This window comes from Oncorhynchus tshawytscha, linkage group LG20 (genome assembly GCF_018296145.1).
Source record: "Oncorhynchus tshawytscha isolate Ot180627B linkage group LG20, Otsh_v2.0, whole genome shotgun sequence".
In the NCBI taxonomy this organism is placed as follows: domain Eukaryota; kingdom Metazoa; phylum Chordata; class Actinopteri; order Salmoniformes; family Salmonidae; genus Oncorhynchus; species Oncorhynchus tshawytscha.
This window is the reverse complement of record NC_056448.1, coordinates 42,180,397-42,203,845: the sequence shown is the minus strand read 5'-3', so window position 1 is coordinate 42,203,845 and position 23,449 is coordinate 42,180,397. Positions and strand designations below refer to the sequence as shown.

The 23,449-nt window shown below is 40.2% G+C and overlaps 1 protein-coding gene across 15 annotated transcripts in view; it reads right to left on the bottom strand.

Moving 5' to 3' along the window:
• Positions 1–23,449, bottom strand: part of ppip5k2 (diphosphoinositol pentakisphosphate kinase 2) — a 71,100-nt gene that overhangs the window by 12,868 nt on the left and 34,783 nt on the right. For 2 of the 15 annotated variants that reach the window (XM_024381484.2, XM_024381485.2), the window contains exons 20-29: positions 22,902–23,029; positions 22,413–22,527; positions 22,035–22,142; positions 21,274–21,390; positions 20,685–20,864; positions 16,637–16,678; positions 16,317–16,490; positions 11,201–11,276; positions 8,220–8,339; positions 978–1,040 (exon numbers count right to left, since the gene is read on the bottom strand). In XM_024381484.2, coding sequence (XP_024237252.1) covers positions 978–1,040; positions 8,220–8,339; positions 11,201–11,276; positions 16,317–16,490; positions 16,637–16,678; positions 20,685–20,864; positions 21,274–21,390; positions 22,035–22,142; positions 22,413–22,527; positions 22,902–23,029 — 1,123 coding nt within the window. The remainder of the gene's footprint in view (positions 1–977; positions 1,041–8,219; positions 8,340–11,200; positions 11,277–16,316; positions 16,491–16,636; positions 16,679–20,684; positions 20,865–21,273; positions 21,391–22,034; positions 22,143–22,412; positions 22,528–22,901; positions 23,030–23,449) is intronic. The other 13 variants (XM_024381489.2, XM_024381490.2, XM_024381486.2 and 10 more) reach the window with 11 other exon arrangements.

Here is a 23,449-nt window from a genome sequence, read left to right as displayed (position 1 = left end):
GTTAACCACAAACTGAGGTGACTGACAGGTTTATGTGGCCCAAATGTAAGAACATATTAATCCCAGATATAACATTGATTTAAAAAGTTGCCTTTACATGAAAAAATATAAAAGTGCAATAGATATTATAGCTAAATTTGACTAGATTAGCAGCATCACTATAGTTGCCTAAATTAGCAGCATTACTACATTTGACTAGATTAGCAGCATTGTTATATTTGCCATAGACTAAAAGCATTACTACATTTGCCTAGATTAGCAGCATTACTACATTTGCCTAGATTAGCAGCATTACTACATTTGCCTAGATTAGCAGCATTACTACATTTGCCTAGATTAGCAGCATTACTACATTTGCCTAGATTAGCAGCATTACCATATTTGACTAGATCAGCAGCATTACCATATTTGACTAGATCAGCAGCATTATCATATTTGACTAGATCAGCAGCATTATCATATTTGACTAGATCAGTGGCATTATCATATTTGACTAGATCAGCGGCATTACCATATTTGACTAGATCAGCAGCATTATCATATTTGACTAGATCAGCAGCATTACAAGATCAACGGTATAACTATTGGCAACATTGTTGTGATACAGTCACCCAACTCCAACACAACAAAAGTCATCAAGAAAAAATTGAAGGCCATATTCAAACCAAACTACAGCACTGACTATTACAATGAACAGATAAGCAGGGGACAGGTCTAGCTAGCCTAGCAGGTCACAAAATAGCTCCATGTAATCCTAAACTATAGGGTGACAAACAGGGGGACTTTTCAGGCGAACAAAAGAAGCACATGATCTTGGAGGGCTGCGTGAGCATTCAGAAGTCTCAATGTTTAGGATCACATTCCCTGTGCACTGCTTTGACACTAGCAGAGGATCTCATGAGGGAAGATTCTATCCAGATCAAAATGACAACAGGGATGAGGTAAGGATGCATCTTAATTAACAAAAGCAAACATACCATTGGTTGGGTGTCGCGCAAATGAGATAGAAAATCGTTTTACAGCAGACCCACGCGTGGCCTCTGAGAAAGAGAAAAACAGGTACCTGAAATGTACAACAGCTAAAAGGAATAGAGGTTAGGAAAAGGCAAAATAAATCAAGTATTAGAAGGCATGCAGGTGAGAAGGGTGGGAAACGGAGCGCTTGTTTTAGTAGTGAGTTAACTGTTGGGATTCTCTCAGCCAGAGCAAAGTTTGTGAAGATTAACAATTGTTATTGTTATCTGCTGAAGGGGGGTGTTAGGACGGAAACATTTCTAAAAAGGCCAATGGACACCTGTTGGTCCCACACTTCATTGGACCTTGCATATGGCAGAATCCAACCCAAACCACATCTACTGTAGCCTCTGTACATTCACCACCTGCCTTCCACCAACTCGTTTTCCTACATTTACCTAGCTGGTGCTTCGGCATCTTTCCACTGCTATAAATGATTACAAATAGGATACATTCTATGTGACTGTGCAAAGAATCCTGGATTTTATGGGGTAATAAATTCAAAGTTTGATAAACCTGATCAATTTGCATCAAACTAAAGGAAAAGCTGTTCATTTTTGACAGCCACAATTCTAAGAAATGTGGATTTTCTTCATGACTCAAACAGATGGTTTAGCAAGCCATGACACCCATCATCTCAGATGGTTCTGAAATCATTTCTGTAGTTATAAACAGATAAGAACCGCATTCCTGAAACATTATTTTGTTTTAAATGAATCTCTTATAATTTGAGTGCACCCAAATTTGCCCTTTTGATTTGTGGTCATTCACATAATATTCAACAAATACAGTATACAGTACAGTACCCAACTTCCTACCACCGAGTAAGACCAGTGGTGTAAACTACTTAAAGTAGCTCTTTAAAGTCTTTTTTACTTAAGTCGTTTTTGGAAGAATCTGTACTTTAACGTCCCTATTTATATTTTTGACTACTTAAAAAAGAAAATCGTACCATCTGGTTTGCCTAATAAGGAATTTGAAATTATGTTTACTTTTAGTTTTGATACTTAAGTATATTTTAGCAATTACATTTACTTCCGATACTGAAGTATATTTCAAACCAAATACCTTTAGACTTAGTATATTAGTAGTATATTACTGGGTGACTTTTACACGAGTCATTTTCTGTTAAGGTATCTTTACTTATACTCAAGTATGACAATTGGGTACTTTCCCCATCACTGAGTAAGACATGAGGAATCCACTAAAATGTTCAAAAAGCCACCCATGGACCTCAGCGCCAAACCCACCACAACAACCTGTATATAGTAGAATTTCTTACGTTTGAATAGTAGTATAAAGCTGCGGTTTGTTGTATTGCTTCTTCATCTTTTGTAATGCATTTCCTGCAAATCTGGCTATATTTTTATTCCCCCTGTTGTAAATTGAAATCACTTGTATTATTTACCATAAATCAGTGTGAAAGTACCAGGTTTTTACCACTAAATTCCACTGTTCCTATCCACTTTGCTGTCTGTTGTATTTATTAAATGGAACACAACCTTTTCTTTGCAACTCTGGGTAGAAAAGCAATAGATTTGGCTCATGATCAAAATAAAATGGTGTGATCATCCTCACAATTCAAGCCAGTTCTCCATGAAAGCAATTCAGTTTGTCCTTCTCTTATCAACCTAAAGCTTCCAACCCAACTCTCCTTGAACAGTCCAACAAGTGGCCTCTCTCTGAGAAAGCTATCCCTATGCAATTCTCAAAACACGTTTCATACAAGCTCAAAACTTGAGAAATTAGTTTGTGACTAAAAATGTGAATAAAAACCCTAATGAAATTATAAACCATTGCATGGCATTTGTTTACTAATAATTGTGTTTTTCAATACATCTCCATACTTGGTAAGGATGCAACGGTACAGTAGACCCACGGTTTGGTATGCATCACAGTTTGTGGGCAATGGTAACGGTACGGTTTCTTTGTATTTAAGTAAAGTGTGCGTTTGTATGACTCTCATACAAGGGATGAGTTTGCAACATGTAGCTCTTTATCTCCTAATCTAGTACATAGTGAACCGTCACAGTGAGGTAGCTTCCAGTAATAGTGAACCGTCACAGTGAGGTAGCTTCCAGTAATAGTGAACCGTCACAGTGAGGTAGCTTCCAGTAATAGTGAACCGTCACAGTGAGGTAGCTTCCAGTAATAGTGAACCATCACAGTGAGGTAGCATCCAGTACATAGTGAACCATCACAGTGAGGTAGCTTCCAGCACATAGTGAACCATCACAGTGAGGTAGCTTCCAGCACATAGTGAACCATCACAGTGAGGTAGCTTCCAGTACATAGTGAACCATCACAGTGAGGTAGCTTTGAGTTCCTCTGGAGGTTCAACTATCAGTGGAGAGAGGTATATAGGGTGTCTGTATCAATTTGTTTTCATTTTCTCTCCGTGATGTTTCATAGAGTTTGGGAATTACTTTGCTACTGAAATGTGTGCGGGAGGGGACATTGTAACGCGGTTAAAAAAAATCATCAGGTGACGAAATCCCGAGTCAGTAACCACTGAATAGGGCTGCAAATCTTTGGCTATGAATACCCCCACTACTTTTGTTATTTCTTTATGTTTTTCTGAATTTGTCGCAAATTGTTGTTGGAAGGCAGCAACGAGAGATTGTTGTGTTTTCGCAAACGAGTGGACTCTCCTTGCTCCAGCTTTACCTACAAGGGATACAGCCGGGTGATGGCCACGTAAATTACGCATCACGTTTGAAGTGTTTCCACTCGAGTAGCTGACAGTGGCAAAGCAATGCTTGCAGACTGTACTTTGTTTGTTTACGGTCTTCTTACCCTTGTCATCGTATTGCACACTGAATCCAACATTTCCCACACAGCGGATTTGAAAGACAGCGGTATCTCTTCAAATGTGCTTTTTTTGTGTGTTTCCCCTCTCTTCATGGGGCCCCTTTAGGGCAGTTTCCTACTGAGATGTCATTGCAAATTGTACATTGGTTGTTTAAGGGGGAGGGGGTTGCAGTTGACACATTTTGAGACATTGCTGTGGAGTAAAGTCTGTCAGCCCTCAGGAGTCCCCTAATGGCCTGGGGCCCCAAGCAGTTGCCTGCCTTGCCTGTTCACAAGCTGCACGTCTGGTTCTGTGGATCTGAATGTACAACGTGCGTGTAGTCTGCAGAGCAATAAGAAAGTTTGGGAAATTATAGGAAAACGACAGGCATATTGTAATTCCGCGGTTCACGTGTGCGTATTGAACACTGTAGGGGGCGTACCGAACGGTTCGACAACATACCGTGTACTATTGCATCCCTAATATTTAGTGTGATTAGTGACATTTACCATTAAACCCAACCCAGCCCCAATACCATTACACTTGAAAAACACTATAGAGTATGTGTTTGGGACTTTTACAATTGAAACCATTAGAATTGATGTAGCCTAATGGTTTGCTTGTTCGCCAGGAATGGTCTAACTAATCCATACCCTATTTTTGAAGGGAATAAAACACACAAAGGGGCCGTTTCCTGGACACAAGTTAAGCCTAAGAGAAGGGCAAACTGAATCACTTTTCATGGAGGACTGGTTTCTATTGTGAGGATGACCACACAATGTATTTTCATCATGAGCAAAAGCTATTGGTTTTCTACCCAAGGTTGCAGAGGAAACTTTGTGATCCATTTAATAAACACAAGAGACCAGCAAAACGGATAAAAGCATCAGGAACAGCGACATCTAGTGGGCAAAACGAATTTATTGTAAACAATGCAAGCCACTTCAATGGCCGATTTCTCAGAACAAAAGTCACCTGATTCACAGGGAATACATTACAAATGATGAATAAGCAATAGTCCAAGCAGCAGATCCATACTATTTGTCAAACAGAGACCTGATACTGTATACAGGTTGTTGGGGTGGGATTGCCGTAGTTGTTGGGGTGGGGTGTCCGTGGGTGGCCTTTTTACCATTTTATTGTATTCCTCATGTCTTAATTATTGTTAGGAAGAATTATGGTCTAAGTCGGATATTAGGTACTATATTTATTGAAGATTATATGAATCTTGTAAATAAAAAAAATTGACAACTTGGGTACAATCAATTAGCTTAATTGCTCAGATATCAAATTACACTATATACACAAAAGTATGTAGATACCCTTTCAAATGCTATTTCAGCTACACCCATTGCTGACAGGTGTATAAAATCAAGCACACAGCCATGCAATCTCCACAGACAAACATTGGCAGTAGAATGGCTCAGTGATTATCATTTTGTTTGTTTGTTGTAATTGTATCCCCTTTCTCTCCACAATTTTGTGATATCCAATTGGTAGTTACGATCTTGTCTCATTGCTGCAACTCCCCAACGGGCTCGGGAGAGGTCGAGTAATGCGTCCTTTGAAACATGACCTGCCAAGCCGAGCTGCTTCTTAACCCAGAAGCCAGCCGCACCACTCTGTGGGAGGAAACACTGTTCAACTGAGGTCAGCTTGCAGGTGCACGGCCCGCCACAAGGAGTCACTAGAGCGCGATAAGTCAAGGAAAGCCCCCGGGCCAAACCCTCCCCAAACCCGGACAATGCTTGGCCAATTGTGCACCGCCCTATGGGACTCCTGGTTACGGCCGGCTGTGACACAGCCTGGGATCGAACCACAGGCAGTAGTGACGCCTGCGCCACTCGGGGGGTCAAGGTCAGTGACTTTCAACGTGGCACCATCATAGGATGCCACCTTTCCAACAATCACTTCCTCAAATTTTTGCCTTGCTAGAGCTGCACACAAGCTCTCAGAACGGGATCGCCTAGTGCTGAAGCGCTCATGGCGTAAAAATCGTCCGTCCTGAGGTGCAACACTCACAACCGAGTTCCAAACTGCCTCTGGAAGTAACACCAACCAAATAACTGTTAGTCGGGAGCTTGATGAAATGGGTTTTTATGGCCGAGCAGCCGCTCACAAGCCTAAGATCACCATGCGCAATGCCAAGCGTCGGCTGGAGTGGTGTAAAGCTCGCCCCCATTGGAGCAGTGGAAACGCGTTCTCTGGAGTGATGAATTCACCATCTGGCAATCTGACGGACGAATCTGGGTTTGGCGGATGCCAGCAGAACGCTACCTGCCCCACTGCATAGTGCCAACTGTAAAGTTGGGTGGAGGAGGAATAATGGTCTGGGGTTGTTTTTCATGGTTCGGGCAAGGAAGGTCCTTTCCTGTTTCAGCATGACAATGCCCCCATGCACAAAGTGAGGTCCATACAGAAATGCTTTGTCAAGATTAGTGTGGAAAAACTTGGCCTGCACAGAGCCCTGACCTCAACTCTATCGAACACCTTTGGGATGAATTGGAACGCCAACTGCGAGCCAGGTCTAATCGCCCAACATCAGTGCCCTACCTCACTAATGCTCTTGTGGCTGAATGGAAGCAAGACCCTGCAGCAATACTCCAACATCTAGGGGAAAGCCTTCCCAGAAGAGTAGAGGCTGTGACAGCAACAAAAAGAGGACCAACTCCATATTAATCCCCATGATTTTGGAATGAGATGTTCGACGAGCAGGTGTTCACACATTTTTGGTAACGTAGTGTATTTCAACAAAATAATGTTTCAGGAATACTAAATCTTATCTGTTTCGAACTATACAAATAATTTCAGAACAATCTGAGATGGTGGGTGGTGAAATGCTATTTCTTGTGCTTTTTGTGGTGGAATGACTCCGGCTTGAAATCAAATGCCCATGTAAATGACAACAGTGAAACAGTCTGTGCAAAAGTGCTATAACATGTAGTACTTCGTAGCGTTCTAAAACTGGGTGAGAAATAAAAATATTATCATCTACACCTTATTCCACAGTCTGCCAGCATAATACAATTTTTCTTCTCCTAAACTTTGTGGAATAGGGCTGTTTTAATAAAAGCTCTATCAAAAATGTCTGGAAAGGTCCAAAAGGATTCTCTAAAATGCATAAAAATACGGAAAAGCTAGCGTAAGAAAACTACAAAAAAAAAAACGTATTCAACGACAATATTCATAACCAAATTACAATGAAGTATTTGTAGACAACTGTTTGAAGAGTGTAATATGGCTACAAAACCAGGGATGTGGTCAATTCCATTTAAATTAAGTCAATTCCGGAAGTAAACTGAAATTCCAATTCCAATTTATAATTGAAATGGACCCCAACACTGAATAATATGGTTGTTAAGTGGAGACGCCAAAATGTAGACATTAGTGGAGACACTTTACTAGTTTTGAAGGGAGCATTAAGTTTGCTAGCAAAGAGCGATGCGGTAGCTAACCAACTGTAAATACGTTAATTGTTTCGCCCCAAATTTAGCCAGCTAGCTAAGTTAATTAGCCAGTTAGCTTAAGATATTTACAGATAGTTAGCAACCGTTCGCACACTTCTACTTGCTACCCGTCGTGTCAAAAACATACCCCGAAAAAATGACGAGGTGTCTCCTCCAGCTGTGATCTACTTTCCAAGCATATTACAACATATGCACTTTACAGCTAGCTACAGTAACAAAGTTTTACATTTTAAAATTGTATTTGTAATACAAATTACAAAAATTGTAAATTTCCCCCCAAAATAAATCACGGATGATTTAAATTGATTGAAGGTAAACTGTGATTGAGGGCCAAGTCCTTACTTGAGATCCATACACGCAACTCTTTGAGATCAAAGCTAAATGTTTAGTTGCATCTTAGTTACGTGTGCAGATGTCCGGTTCGGATTCTAGCCATAAGAAATTGTTTGCGTGAGTATTTTTATTTTATTTTTTTTATGTAGTAATGAATGAAATAATGGATGTTCACACCTCATCGTTTAGCTAAATCGATATAGTACAAGATTTCTGAGACAGGAATATTTGACCCGCAATTAATTTGAATTGAAAGTAAGTTACTTAAATAAGATATTGATTATCAAAAGAAGTTATGAGGGGGATCAGTACTGAGTGCAACATTGTGCACAACTCCGAAAAATACGTCTTATTTTGTATGAATAAACCTTAAATTCACTACCAAAACAATGGACTTATTAACTAGAAAATATAGATTATTACAATTTCTTCTCCCAATAACATGAATTATGTTTCTGTCCAAAAACACAATATGGTAAATTAGAGGGACCGACACAAAGTGTCAGAATACATTCATATATTTCCTATTGAAACAGGAAATGACAGTATTCCTTTAGAAAAATGAAAAATCTTTTTAAATTTTTTTAAAGATGTGTGTGCGTGTTTGCACATACCATCTAAGAAGCCAGAAGAGGTCAGCTTTTTACGGTGCGCGCGAGCATAATCTTGTAGGTTAGGTGCACTGGAGGAGGCCCCGAGCACCATGGTGCTAAAGAGACCAGCGCAATGAGACCCTGGTGGGAGTTAAGAGAAGATACATACAACAACCATTTGGTCCACACCATTGGAATGCATGCAGCATGCATTTCTAAGAGATTCTTGCCACAAAAAAGACCCTGTGCAGTCTCATAAGAGCCTTCACATAATGACAGTAATGTCACTTGGCATGAGGATGGCCTTGTTGGAGGGGGAGGAGGGGTGGTGTAATTCCTAACTTTTGGGCCGACATTATAGACCTGGGTTAATTGTAAAAACCTTCCTAGGAGCAATGTTATATCTCCGAGCTGTTGACCAAAACATTTGCTACTAAATTTGCACTTGAAAATGCTTGTAATTTAACGACTGCCTCAAACTACTTGTATAACATTTAAGTGTGTTCGATTATTTATTGCCCTCCCCTACACAACAAATATTTCTGCTAAACATAGACAGTAACGCATTATATCTTTGACCGCCAATATCTTAACATATCAATATACAGTACAAATACAAGTTAGCAATTGTTACGAACTAGCCAAGCAAGGATAAAAACAACAACATTTAAAATACTTATCAGTCCGAAATATTTAAATCATATTGAGTTAGTTTGCTAATGGCAGGCTAATGTAATTGTGCCTCAATACATTTAAATGATGCGTAAACGTGCGCAATGATGTGCCAAATCTGTGATTTTGTGCATTATCATAGGGTAAGCCATTAGAATAAAATGACTCGAATTATTGCAGGCATATGTGATAAGATTCTCCATGAGCTGGTCTGGGGTCATTATTGCGCATTCATTCTAAAATGGGAGGGTAAGAATTTGAATGAAGAAAACTGATCAGAGATCAGCGCTGCCTTCTTTCAATCTTTTCGGTATTGACACATGCTCTCCACGACACACTTAGCGAGTGTTATCTACCTGGTGTTATGGGAAACGCATGTAAAGATGCACTTAGCGAGTGTTATCTACCTGGTGTTATGGGAAACGCATGTAAAGATGCACTTAGCGAGTGTTATCTACCTGGTGTTATGGGAAACGCATGTAAAGATGCACTTAGCGAGTGTTATCTACCTGGTGTTATGGGAAACGCATGTAAAGATGCACTTAGCGAGTGTTATCTACCTGGTGTTATGGGAAACGCATGTAAAGATGCACTTAGCGAGTGTTATCTACCTTATGGTGATGCACATATGGGAAAGTGTTATCTATGTGGTGTTATGGGAAATGTAAAGATGCACATAGCGAGTGTTATCTACCTGGTGTTATGTTAAAGATGCACATAGCGAGTGTTATCTACCTGGTGTTATGGGAAACGCATGTAAAGATGCACTTAGCGAGTGTTATCTACCTGGTGTTATGGGAAACGCATGTAAAGATGCACATAGCGAGTGTTATCTATGTGGTGTTAGCGAGTGTTATCTATGTGGTGTTATGGGAAACGCATGTAAAGATGCACATAGCGAGTGTTATCTACCTGGTGTTATGGGAAACAAATTTAAAGATGCACTTAGCGAGTGTTATCTACCTGGTGTTATGGGAAACGCATGTAAAGATGCACATAGCGAGTGTTATCTACCTGGTGTTATGGGAAACGCATGTAAAGATGCACAGCGAGTGTTATCTACCTGGTGTTATCTACCTGGTGGGAAACAAATTTAAATGCATGCACTACCTGGTGTTAGCGAGATGCACTATCTACCTGGTGTTATCTATGGGTGTTAAACACATAGCATGTAAAGATGCACATAGCAAGTTATCTACCTGGTGTTATCTAAAGATGTGGTGTTATCTATGGGTTAAATGTGCATGTAAAGATGCACACATTAGTGTTATCTACCTGGTGTTAGTGTTATCTACCTGGTGTTATGGGAAAAGCATGTAAAGATGCACTTTGCGAGTGTTATTCACGTGGTGTTTTGGGTAACGCATGTTACAGCTTCTTCGGTCGTTATGAACGATGCATAGTTAGAACATTGGTAAAAGCCTAATTTCCAACTCTATCGGGAAACCTGATCCAGGTCACTGCAAGTTGATAACTATGTCCTCTAACCACTAGGCTATTATACAGTTGCTACGTATCTTGATGACTGTCATCTTCATTGCACAGCTAATTATGAGCCAAGAACCTGGTACGATACACAGGCATAAACTACTAGCTACTAGATACCATCACAAATAATACGATCAAAATTAAGATAAATAATAACACAAATCAAACATGATAGTTTGTAATATCAAAGCGTTACTTAGTGATACAAAAAGATCAAAACTGAAAGATTAAAGTGAAAGAAAAGAATGAAGGTGTAGGACAGCCATTTCTAAAATGGTAGCCAGCAACAAATCCCTAATATTTTGCTAAGAATTTGCTGTGGCTACAACATTTTAGGTCACTAAGGACATTACCAGCATGTATGAGAAATTGAGTCAGCACTGTATTAGTTGTGTGGCAAAAATCTTTGTCTAAAGTATGCTTAACAGCTTGTTGGCAGTATTACTTGGTCAAACAAGCTCCACATCACAGATGTAGTAATTGATCGTTAATTGTGAAGAGAGCAGCCAGTGTATGACACTTCAGGTGCTTGAGGCTCCGTCAACACAAAGCAAAGATTTGAGATGCGTCAGAAAAGATACAGTACAGAACAAATCTGACATCCTTAAAAAAAATCATTGCATTGCTAAAGTTACTTCCAATATTTGCCCTCACATTGAAGTTGTGCTGAAGTAATGTGAAGACACTAAAACATTTGAAAACTAGGGATATAATGAAACATCTAAATCACATTCTTTAAAAAAAAAGAGAATTTTCATATTTTTTTACATTTCTTAATAATATAAAGTGATAAATTGGCGCTAATTTGTTTCAAACGTCCTAAAAGCAGTGATTATGCTTACCTACTCCTGGGGTGAGTTTGTGTTCAGAATATAGTCTACCAGGTCGCTGTGCATGGGCATTGTTCTCTGACAGAACCTAGAGGAGAAAACAAAAAACTATATTACCACATTTCACTGAAACTCGTCCACAACCTCACTGAAACGGATGCCTTTTTCTGGAAAGACATGTTAATAAGCAGCAGAGGGAAATGGTAGTGCAGACGCCAACAAAGACTAATCAGCAGAAGAAAAGAAAGATGAACATGCAACATCCCTATGGCCACACAAAGTCCATGCCACGTGAGAGGTTGGACATTACGGAGGACACAGCGGGTGAGAAGAGATGCAGGAGTTGAGGGACGAGGATGGACGTGGCAACAGTTTGCAGAAAATCAGGTTTCAAACAATCAAGACTGCACAACTTTAACCAAGATACACATTACACCCGTGTTAAAGAAAAAAAAAAAGTCAAAGTGAAGACAAAACATGAAGAAAGAAGTGGAGTTTGGTGTTCTCATTTTCCCATCCAAGATGTTAATATCTCCGTTTCGTGCACGGACAAAAAAAAAAAACGAGACAAACTTGAAATGAGCGGATCCTCTGCCCTTTTTTTAGGGGGGGTGAAGGGAGGTAGAGGTGGAGTGGGGCGGACCTCACAGCAGGATCCTGGTCTGTGTCAGTGGATTGAAAGGTCATGAGAGCACGAAGACAATGAGCACACTGTGAGCCCATTCTCACACCTCACATGGCTCACCTGGAGGACCAGGAAGGGTAACCCCTGTCTAGTAGGGCAGAAGACCCATCTTAGTGACTAGAACCAACCAGGCTCCATACAGAAAACCCACATTACAGGAAGTGGTGGATTTATTTTGTATTTATTTAACCCTTATTTTACCAGGTGAGATGACGGAGAACACGTTCTCATTTACAGCAATCACCTGGGGAATAGTTACAGGGGAGGTGTGAACAAGCCAATTGGAAGCTTCTTCTAGCACTGGCCTAGCCTGCTGTGAGTTTGGCTGAGAGATAAGAGTTTCTCGGAAAATCTCTCAAATGCAAGTAGTCTGAGGCAAATATACATAAAATTGTCCATCATTGTATGTTCGCCTACAATGATGCCTTTTCTAATTATGTACAGTAGGGTATAGCCTCTACGCTACAGTTGTAGTAAATGACATCAGTGTGATGTAAATGTAGGTGGTTAGGTACTGTACAGACGGTGTGATGAAGACATTTAAAGTGCCGCCACACATACAGCCATAATATAAGCACCTTTAACTCAGTCACGTGTCCTCTGACAGCAAATATATTATACTATAATACATACTATTATAATATTCTATTATAATATTCTATAATACATACTATTATAATATACAGTGTTCATGACTTTTCACACATTTTGTTACATTACAGCTTTATTCTGAAATTGATTAAAATAGTTTTTTTTCTTCTCTCATCAATCTACACACAACACACCATAATGACAAAAAAAAAGATGAAAACAGTTACATAAGTATTCAGACCCTTTACTCAGTACTTTGTTGAATCGCCTTTGGCAACGATTACAGCCTCGAGTCTTCTTCGGTATGACGCTACAAGCATGGCACACCTGTATTTGGGGAGTTTCTACCATTCTTCTCTACAGATTCTCTCAAGCTCTGTCAAGTTGGATGGGGAACATCGCTGCACGGCTATTTTCAGTTCTCTCCAGAGATGTTCGATCGGGTTCAAGTCCGGGCTCTGGCTGGGCCACTCAAAGACATTCAGACACTTGTCCCAAACCCACTCCTGCGTTGTCTTGGCTGTGCACTTAGGGTATTTGTCCTGTTGGAAGGTGAACCTTCACCCCAGTTTATATCAAGGATCTCTCTGAACTTTGCACCATTCATCTTTCCCTCAATCCTGACTAGTCTCCCAGTCCCTGCCATTGAAAAACATGACAGCATGATGCTGCCACCACCATGCTTCACCGTAGGGATGGTGCCATGTTTCCGCCAGACATGACGCTTGGTATTCAGGCCAAAGAGTTCCATCTTGGTTTCATCAGACCAGAGAATCTTGTTTCTCATGGTCTAAGAGTCCCTAAAGTGCCCTTTGGCAAACTCCAAGTGGGCTGTCATATGCTTTTTACTGAGTAGTTGCTTCCGTCTGGCCACTCTACCATAAAGGCCTGATTGGTGGAGTGCTGCAGAGATGGTTGTCCTTCTGGAAGGTTCTCCCATCTACACAGAGAAACTCTGGAGCTCTGTCAGAGTGACCATAGGGTTTTTGGTCACTTACCCTGACCAAGGCCCTTCTCCCCCGATTGCGCAGTTTGGCCGGACAGCCAGCTCTAGGGAGAGTGTTGAACTTCTTCCACTTAAGGATGACGAGGCCACTGGGAAACTTTCTATGCTGCAGAAATGTTTTGGTACCCTTCCCCAGATCTGTGCCTCGACAATAATGTCTCGGAGTTCTACGAACAATTTCTTCAACCTCATTGCTTGGTTTTTGCTCTGACATGCACTGTCAAATGTGGGACCTTATACAGAAAGATGTGTTTCCAAATCGGGTGCGTTTTCCTTTCCAAATCATGTCCAATCAATTGAACTTACCACAGTTGGACTCCAATCAAGTTGTAGAAACATCAAGGCTGATCAATGGAAACAGGATGCACTGGAGCTCAATTTCAAATCTCATAACAAACGGTCTGAATACTTCAGTAAATAAGTTTGGTTTTATATATATATATTTTTTTAATTTGCAAAAAAAAATTAAAACGTTTTTACTTTATCATTATGGGATAGTGTGTGTAGATGGACAATTTTCTTTTTTTATATAAAAAAAAATCAATTTTAGAATAAGGCTGTAAACGTAACAATGTGGAGAAAGGGAAGGGGTGTGATTACTTTCAGAATCCACTGTTTAATATACTATAATACATACTATTATAATATAATGATATAATACATACTATTATACACACACAGATATATATATATATTCTATAATACATACTATTATTGATCACTGCTATAATTGAAAGATATTGCCTTTCAATATATGATTTAGTGTCAACCTTAGACCTGCTTTAAATATTCACACTGCATTTCTCCTTTATAGGATGACTTCAATGGCCCTATCGTTAATATAATCTGGTCAAAAGTATAAAATACAGCCAATTTCACATTCAAATCTGGTTGTGTGTCCATTTGGCAAATGGGGCGAGAAATGTAGTTGAAATAGCCTGCTTTACATTTGATTTGAGCAAAGCAGTGACCCATTAGAAAAGAGAGTGTTAAATTCCATCGCAGCCGAGTTGGGCCAAATTTCTTGGGGGCATAAGCGGCAGGCAAGCTTAGGACGGACATCCCACCCCAAACAGATCTCCAAAATCTGCATGTTAGTTAGTCACACTAGCCACTCTGATAGTGGCCCAGATTATTGTTCAAATTCTCACTCAACAGCAAATCCGAGCGAGTCGCGAAGGACAGCTAATGTCTGTTTAAGCAGATTAATATAAAGAGTGGTCTTTACCTAGTCTCTTAGATGGATGAAAAGAACGACACCAAACTGTGCAGACAGACTGGTTCAATTATGGCTTTTCATGTTGGCAAAACGTGAAAATACATGACAAAAGCAAGACATACATTCTGTTGTTCAAGTTATGAATATAGTGGAATATAGAGTATTGATACCAATATAGTGGAATATAGAGTACCAGTCAAAGGTTTGGACACACCTACTCATCCCAGGCTTCTACTTTATTTTTTACTATTTTATATATTGTAGAATAATAGTGAAGACATCAGAACTATGAAATAACACACATGGAATCATGTAGTAACCAAAAATGTGTTATATTTGAGATTCTTCAAAGTAGCCACCCATTGCCTTGACTGCTTTGCACACTCTTGGCATTCTCTCAACCAGCTTCATGAGGTAGTCACCTGGAATGCATTTCAATGAGCAGATGTGCCTTGTTAAAAGTTCATTTGTTGTGACAAGGTAGCTGGGTATACAGAAGATAGCCCTATGTGGTAAAAGACCAAGTCTATGTTATGGCAAGTGCAGCTCAAATAAGCAAAGAGAAACAACAGTCCATCATTACTGAAATGAAGGTCAGTCAATGTGGAAAATGTCAAGAACTTTGAAAGTATCTTCAAGTACAGTCGCAAAAACCATCAAGCACTTTGATGAAACTGGTACTGATTAGGATCTCCACAGGAAAGGAAGACCCAGAGTTACCTCTGCTGCAGAGGAAACTCTGGGTTACCAGCCTCAGAAATTGCAGCCCAAATAAATGCTTCACAGAGTTCAAGTTACAGACATCTCAACATCAAGTATAAAATATATTTTGATTTGTTGAACACTTTTTTGGTTACTACATGATTCCATGTGTTATTTCATAGTTTTGATGTCGTCACTATTTATTCTACAATGTAGAACATAGTGAAACAATTTTTAAAAAACCTTGAATGAGTAGGTGTGTCCAGACTTTTGACTGGTACTGTATTTCACACAGCCATAATTGAAAGAGTCCATGCGCAGGTATTTGATAAATTTTTTTTTACAAATATATTTACCCGGGGAACAACAAAACAGGGAGAAACCTCAACAAAGATGAAACCAGGGAGAGAGCCACAGACAGTGTCTCATTAGCTGGTTGGTGCTAAGCACTTTAGATGTACCTCTAGTAGACATTGTGGCCACATTGTGAGGAAAGTGTGAATTCCACCAAGGCAGCAGAGCAACAACGTTAGTTGCAATATATATATATATATTTTTTTTTAAATACAGTGCAAAATGAGTATCCCATAGCCAGCAATCTTTGAATTGCAATGCTATTACAATTTAAGACACTAAAATGTAACCTTGTTTAAAGAGTTATCATCTTCACTGTATGGACCCAATGACCCCCCAAAAAATGAAAGACAAAAAGGAATCATTCTTCACAGTAACATTTAGGTTGTTTTTTTTTAAATTATGAAAATGGCACACATTTTTTGAAATTGCGAATAGGGGTAAAAATGGCATCTTTACATCAATCTGCTGATTAGGTGTCCTTGCTGACCGCAGCAGTGTTTTTAAGTGCACATGAACAAGAGTAGGTGTCATCTGTTTGTGTGGATAATAAATTAAAATGGGTAAAAACCTGTTGCCATGAGCCAAAAATACTGGATGTGAAAGCCAGTGATTTGGGGGAGACAGGGGAGGAAGTGATTTGGTCCCCTGATCTGCGTCTTCGACGCCCAGTACCAACACCACAGGTGTAATGAAGCCAGGTACCAATAGAGTCAGGGCTAGACACACTCAGGGGGCTCTCTTCCTGGAAGTGAGAGAGGGGGCAGAAACAGCACAGTCATGCAACATTACAAAAAAAAAAGAACAGTCTCCAGCTAATGTATGTGTGTCCCATCAACATTCACAAGTAGGAACTTTTTTGTTTAGGTTTGGTATAATGTATCGTCATACTTTGCCAGCTGCGGTCTTGATAAAGTCTGGCTGCAATGGGGACTAAAAGGAAAGTAAAAAAAAAAAAAAAAGATTAAAAAAAAGGAGAAATATCAATGTACTAGCAATTGTTAGACTGTCCATTTACGGGTCACATTGACATGCAGGTCAATTCTGTGATCCTGGCACAAGTTCGTTAATCAGATAATTAACAATCAATACATACATTTTAAAGTAAATGTAGCCCTGGGCAACTTTAGCTGATGTGTGTAGACTATTCTCTCAGCATTAGGGTCAGCATACAGCTGGTGTAATGTATTAAGTCAAGTAAAATCACCAAACAGTGTACTGCCAACACCATGTGATAATGTGAAAGACCAGTGACTATAATACAGTGGGTGAGGAGGGACAATCTTCCCTACAATACAGTGGGTGAGGAGGGACAATCTTCCCTACAATACAGTGGGTGAGGAGGGACAATCTTCCCTACAATACAGTGGGTGAGGAGGGACAATCTTCCCTGCAATACAGTGGGTGAGGAGGGACAATCTTCCCTACAATACAGTGGGTGAGGAGGGACAATCTTCCCTACAATACAGTGGGTGAGGAGGGACAATCTTCTCTACAATACAGTGGGTGAGGAGGGACAATCTTCCCTACAATACAGTGGGTGAGGAGGGACAATCTTCCCTACAATACAGTGGGTGAGGAGGGACAATCTTCTCTACAATACAGTGGGTGAGGAGGGACAATCTTCCCTACAATACAGTGGGTGAGGAGGGACAATCTTCCCTACAATACAGTGGGTGAGGAGGGACAATCTTCCCTACAATACAGTGGGTGAGGAGGGACAATCTTCCCTACAATACAGTGGGTGAGGAGGGACAATCTTCCCTACAATACAGTGGGTGAGGAGGGACAATCTTCCCTACAATACAGTGGGTGAGGAGGGACAATCTTCTCTACAATACAGTGGGTGAGGAGGGACAATCTTCCCTACAATACAGTGGGTGAGGAGGGACAATCTTCCCTACAATACAGTGGGTGAGGAGGGACAATCTTCCCTGCAATACAGTGGGTGAGGAGGGACAATCTTCCCTACAATACAGTGGGTGAGGAGGGACAATCTTCCCTACAATACAGTGGGTGAGGAGGGACAATCTTCCCTACAATACAGTGGGTGAGGAGGGACAATCTTCCCTACAATACAGTGGGTGAGGAGGGACAATCTTCACTATAATACTGTGGGTAAGGCACAATATTCACTATTAGTCAAACGATGTACAGAGATAGTTGCTTTGTAATATATACCCTTAAAAGCCAGCAGTATTAAATTGTCATTTTAGTCATTTAGCTGACACTCTTATCCAGAACAATTAGGGTTTAAGTGCCGTGCTCAAGGGCACATTGACAGATATTTCACCTAGTCGGCTCGGGGATTAAAACCAGCGACCTTTCGGTTACTGGCCCAATACTCTAAACCACTAGGCTACCTGCCGCCAGGTATGACAATGTAATCAACAATTAAAGTTAAAAATATACTCTTGTTGAGTTGATTTTAACACTTACACGAGTGTATAGTGAATGCAACACAACCAGTGTTGGTCAATATACATTTTCAACTATTTACAGTTAGCTTTTAATACTGTACTTTCAGAGTTTAACATTTTTGAAAGTCTAACATTAGCTCGGTGTAGTGTGGAACAACACGGACACAGTGTTCATTTTAACCCTATGAGAGTTGATTTAACATTTGTAATTTTGCTGTGTAACTGGTGAATTTGAAACATAGGGGTTGTTGTTTGGCAAAAGTGATGGTACACGCTGCTTGCAGAACATTTCTTTGTGATCTGAAGGAAACAAACGTAAATATAAATGTTGCACTCTTATGCACATGCAAGGTGTACTGTGGGGGTGTGACTTAGTGCATTACTGAAGTATATGCAATGGAGATTAGAAGGTACAGTAGATATGAATTTAGCAAATAACATTGACTTCTACACAAAAAAAAATAATACTTATTACAAAATATTTATTATTACTTATAACCTGTTGTGACTGCATCAAGCTGAATTTTATAAAGGTCAAGTGTAGAATACAGACGTAAAAAATATCAAATTTCTTCTAAGAACGTGTATTGGTGACCACCACTTAAAATAAAATGAAAATTGATTCGTTTCTACAACATTTTCAAAGACCAGTAGTTACCATGCACTCACCACACTCACCAACACACAGCAATGTTTTGTGTGTGGGTGGGTACACAGAAATAGATTTCAATATTACATTAAAAATAAATTAAATATATCAACATGAATATACAGACAAAGATCTGAATATTGCAAGCAAAGAAGTTGAAGATCCAGATAAAAACATAAAGTTTCAACAACTTTCAGAGGTGAGTTTGCTGAATGCTTCATAGCTAACGTGGCACTTCATTTCTCTCAACGATCAAGGCCAACGCTACTTGTAGAATAGCAAAGTGCTTCCTTTGAGGAATTTTGTGTGTTCATGCAAAGATGGACCATCAAAGATACACTACTGTTCAAAAGTTTGGGGTCACTTAGAAATGTCCTTGTTTTTGAAAGAAAAGCACATTTTTTGTTAATTAAAATAACATCAAATTGATCAGAAATACAGTGTAGACATTGTTAATGACTATTGTAGCTGGAAACTGCAGATTTTTAATGGAATATCTACATAGGCGTACAGAGGCCCATTATCAGCAACCATCACTCTTGTGTTCCAATGGCAAGTTGTGTTAGCTAATCCAAGTTTATAATTTTAAAAGGCTAACTGATCTTATACAACGCTGTGTACTACTCCCTTCACAGAACAGCGCAAACTGGCTCTAACCAGAATAGAAAGAGGAGTGGGAGGCCCCGGTGCACAACTGAGCAAGAGGACAAGTACATTAGAGTGTCTATTTTGAGAAACAGACGCCTCACAAATCCTCAACTGGCAGCTTCATTAAATAGTACCCGCAAAACACCCGTCTCAACGTCAACAGTGAAGAGGCGACTTCGGGATGCTGGCCTTCTAGGCAGAGTTGTAAAGAGAAAGCCATATCTCAGACTGGCCAATAAAAATTAAAGATTAAGACGGGCAAAAGAACACAGACACTGGACAGAGGACCTCATTTCTTGCATGGAATAGCCTTCATTTCTCAGAACAAGAATAGACTGACGAGTTTCAGAAAAAAGGTCTTTGTTTCTGGACATTTTCAGCCTGTAATCAAACCCACAAATGATAATGCTCCAGATACTCAACTAGTCTGAAGGAGGCCAGTTTTATTGCTTCTTTAAATCAGGACAACAGTTTTCAGCTGTGCTAACATAATTGAAAAAGGGTTTTCTAATGATCAAATTGCCTTTTAAAATGATAAACTTGGATTAGCTAATACAACGTGCCATTGGAACACAGGAGTGATGGTTGCTGATAATGGGCCTCTGTACACCTATGTAGATATTCCATTAAAAATCATCTGTTTCCAGCTACAATAGTCATTTACAACATTAACAATGTCTACACTGTATTTCTGATCCATTTTATGTTATTTTAAATGGACAAAAAAGGTGCTTTTCTTTCAAAAACAAGGACATTTCTAAGTGACCCCAAACATTTGAACGGTAGTGTTCATTTGACAATTGTTACTTGCTCGCGGCTGGGCTATTGATAGAAGGTAGTCACACCAGCATTGTTTTGAGACCTTAAAAATCACTCCTTGTTCTAATTGTAATGGTATATTAGTGTAATAAGTAACACAGTAAGCTTACATTCCAAATGGGGCTGGTGACTCGTCAGGTGACCCCTTTCAGTGCACATTGTTATTCTGTTGCATAGCTCTGCTGTAGTAAACATACAACACTACACAGTACTAACCCAAAAACCAATTCAAGCCAATTACATGCAAGAGCAGTACCACTAACCAGGCATTTTTATCACCAATGTAGCTAGCAGGTGACTACCATAGCGTACGTTTGTTGTGACACTTTACAACTCTTAGTGTATACAGTCTATCCTGTATACCACCTGTGTATTCTGAACTGGACCTGAAGGTGGCACTTACTTCCACAGAGCCAATCTTTTTGGAGCGTGGCAGTGGGCACTTTCTGTTGATGTAGATGGGGTCAGACACCAGTGGCCTGAACATCATTAGGGCTGCTCGGTCCGGCTCGTCCCGCTTGGCGTTGGCGGCAGCCGACTCCTCGTCGTTGTCTTCCTTAGACTTCTTCTTTGATCCCTCGTTCTGGAGATGACAGGGATACGATTGGTAGAACATCATGTATAAGGGAAAAGAAGGTTATAGTCCACTTTAAACCATGAGAAAAAGAAATACGATGATTTCAGAGGTTTGGGAAAAAAGATCTGGAATTCCTGATTAATCAGAAAAACACACACAATGGAGTAAAAAAACAAACAGGATATAGGCTCATTCATGTTGCCTCTAAGATTAACTACTTCCTGTCAAGATGTGAGTACGCCGAATACTAATATTAACTACACAACTCAAACCCATAAAACACTTAACCTCAATAAGCTTTTCTATCAACTTTTCCCCAGTAACTACATCAGCATTCACCATATGCCACCCTAAAAGTGGTTACACAGTTCTACAAAGACACACATGGTTTCTTCAGAAACTGGGACCCCCGTACCTCTCGAGAAGCTGGTCTGTAGCCAAACCCTGAGGGCAGGTTTTTGTCGTCCTCACAGCCCTTGGCTCCCGGGCTGAAATGCAGCTCCACGTGGAAGCGCTCCTCAGACGAAGGGTCCTAGAGTAATGATACAATGGTGCTGGTAATAATAAGGTGGCAGGCAGTGTAGCGTGTGTTGGGCCAGTAACCGAAAGGTTGCTAGTTTGAATCCTAGAACCGACAAGGTGAAAAAAAATATGTTGATGTGCCCTTGAGTCCTAATTTTCTACAGGGCAGTCGTTGATAATGGCAGACTCTGGCCGTGACCCCAATCTCCGAGGAGAAGTTGGGAAATGCGGAAAAAAAATAAACATTTCCAATTCACACATGCGTATAATACACACTTGTACATGTGTGAAATAGGACAAATAATAAGCACCCACCTAACTATTATTATATTAATATTATAATAACCTTGGTGTTACCCTCAAAAACATACCACAAAACAATTAGAGATGAAAGCCGCATTGCTCTCTCTATGACCCATAATACTGAGCGCCAAAACAACCCATACTATATATGCAACATTAGTATGACAACTTCCTCAGTAAATAGACATGAAAGAGATCCATTCTATATCGGCTATGAAAATAAAATCTGGTTCTACTCCAACAATCCCACTTACAGAGGCTGTGTGATGACTCAGCTGGTGTGAGCAGCTGAGTCAGGCTGCTAGTTAACATAACCAAAACGCACAGGCATATACTTGGACCTTACAGTACCTTGTTAGGGTCCTCGTAAAGCATGATTACAATCTGTGTCATGTAGTTCAGCTCGCTGACCACCTTGAGGTACTCCATGGCCCTCTTCCATTGGTCATCTTTGGTCTCCTGGGATATGAGCAACAGTTCAATATGGGATTCAGACATATTTAAGCCATATTAACCACATTTTTCTGAGTAAAATGTGGTTATATTTGGTAGACAAAAAAATAATAAACCCCACAAAAAAAAACGTGACACATCATATTAATACATATATGCAATACACAATGTTTGGTGGACTCTAATGTGAAACATGGCCCTTTAAACTGGTTCAATAGATACAATACAGAAATGTAAATGTACGGAAGCTCAGGACCAATGTTAGAGAGGACTCACGTCACAGAAAGCTCCGTAGCGGAGGATGGAGAGCAGGGAGTGTACGTGGCTCTCACTGGTGAAGTACAGCCTGGTCCTGACATGACGCTCCGGGGACATGACTCCCCGGGAATACCTGGACAACACACATGAGACAACTGCAATTGTATTTCATAGGGAGACCGATATGGATACTACTCTGAGGATGGTGACTCCACATGTTTTTTTACATGTATTTTTATTTAACCTTTATTTAACTTGGCAAGTCAGTTAAGAACAAATTCTTGTTTACAATGGACGGCCTACACCGGCCAAACCAGGACGACACTGGGCCAATTGTGCGCCGCCCTATGTTACTACAAATCACGGCCGATTGTGATACAGCCTGGATTCGAACCAGGGTGTCTGTAGTGACGCCTCTAGCACTCTGTGCCACTCTGGAGCCCACTGAGATGCAGTGCCTTAGAGCGCTGCACCACTCTGGAGCCCCGAGTTCGAGAAATGTCTTACACAGGGTGCAGTTTGTTGACGGTGTCGTCGTCCTGTGTCCTCTGCAGGTCGGAGCGGATCTTGCGAATGAGGGGGGTGCAGTAGCCCTTGGCTATGTCCAGCTTCTCAGGTTGGGAGATACCATACTCCTGACGGGACAGGGGTGTAAAAAATATGTTTATTTCAACAAGAGCATAACAGTGGCCAATAAAACAAATGTCCCTTTAACCAAACACCCATTACTAGTCTATCTGGTAACACTACAAGATATAAATCAAACTTTATTTGTCACATTCTCCGAATACAACAGGTGTAGACCTTACCGTGAAATGTTTACTTACAAGCCCTTAACCAACAGAGCAGTTCAAGAAGAGTTAAGAAAATATTTACCAAATAGACGATAGCAGAATGTAATAGGGGCTGCCACTATTAAATGCTTCAATCACTCCAAACTTCACCACGATGTATGGAGAGTATACTGGTGCTGTACGTCTGCTGTGCATCACTGTAGTGTCTTGGTGAAAGGCGCTAGCTACATAAATGCTAATCATAAAATCTTTGATCCAAAC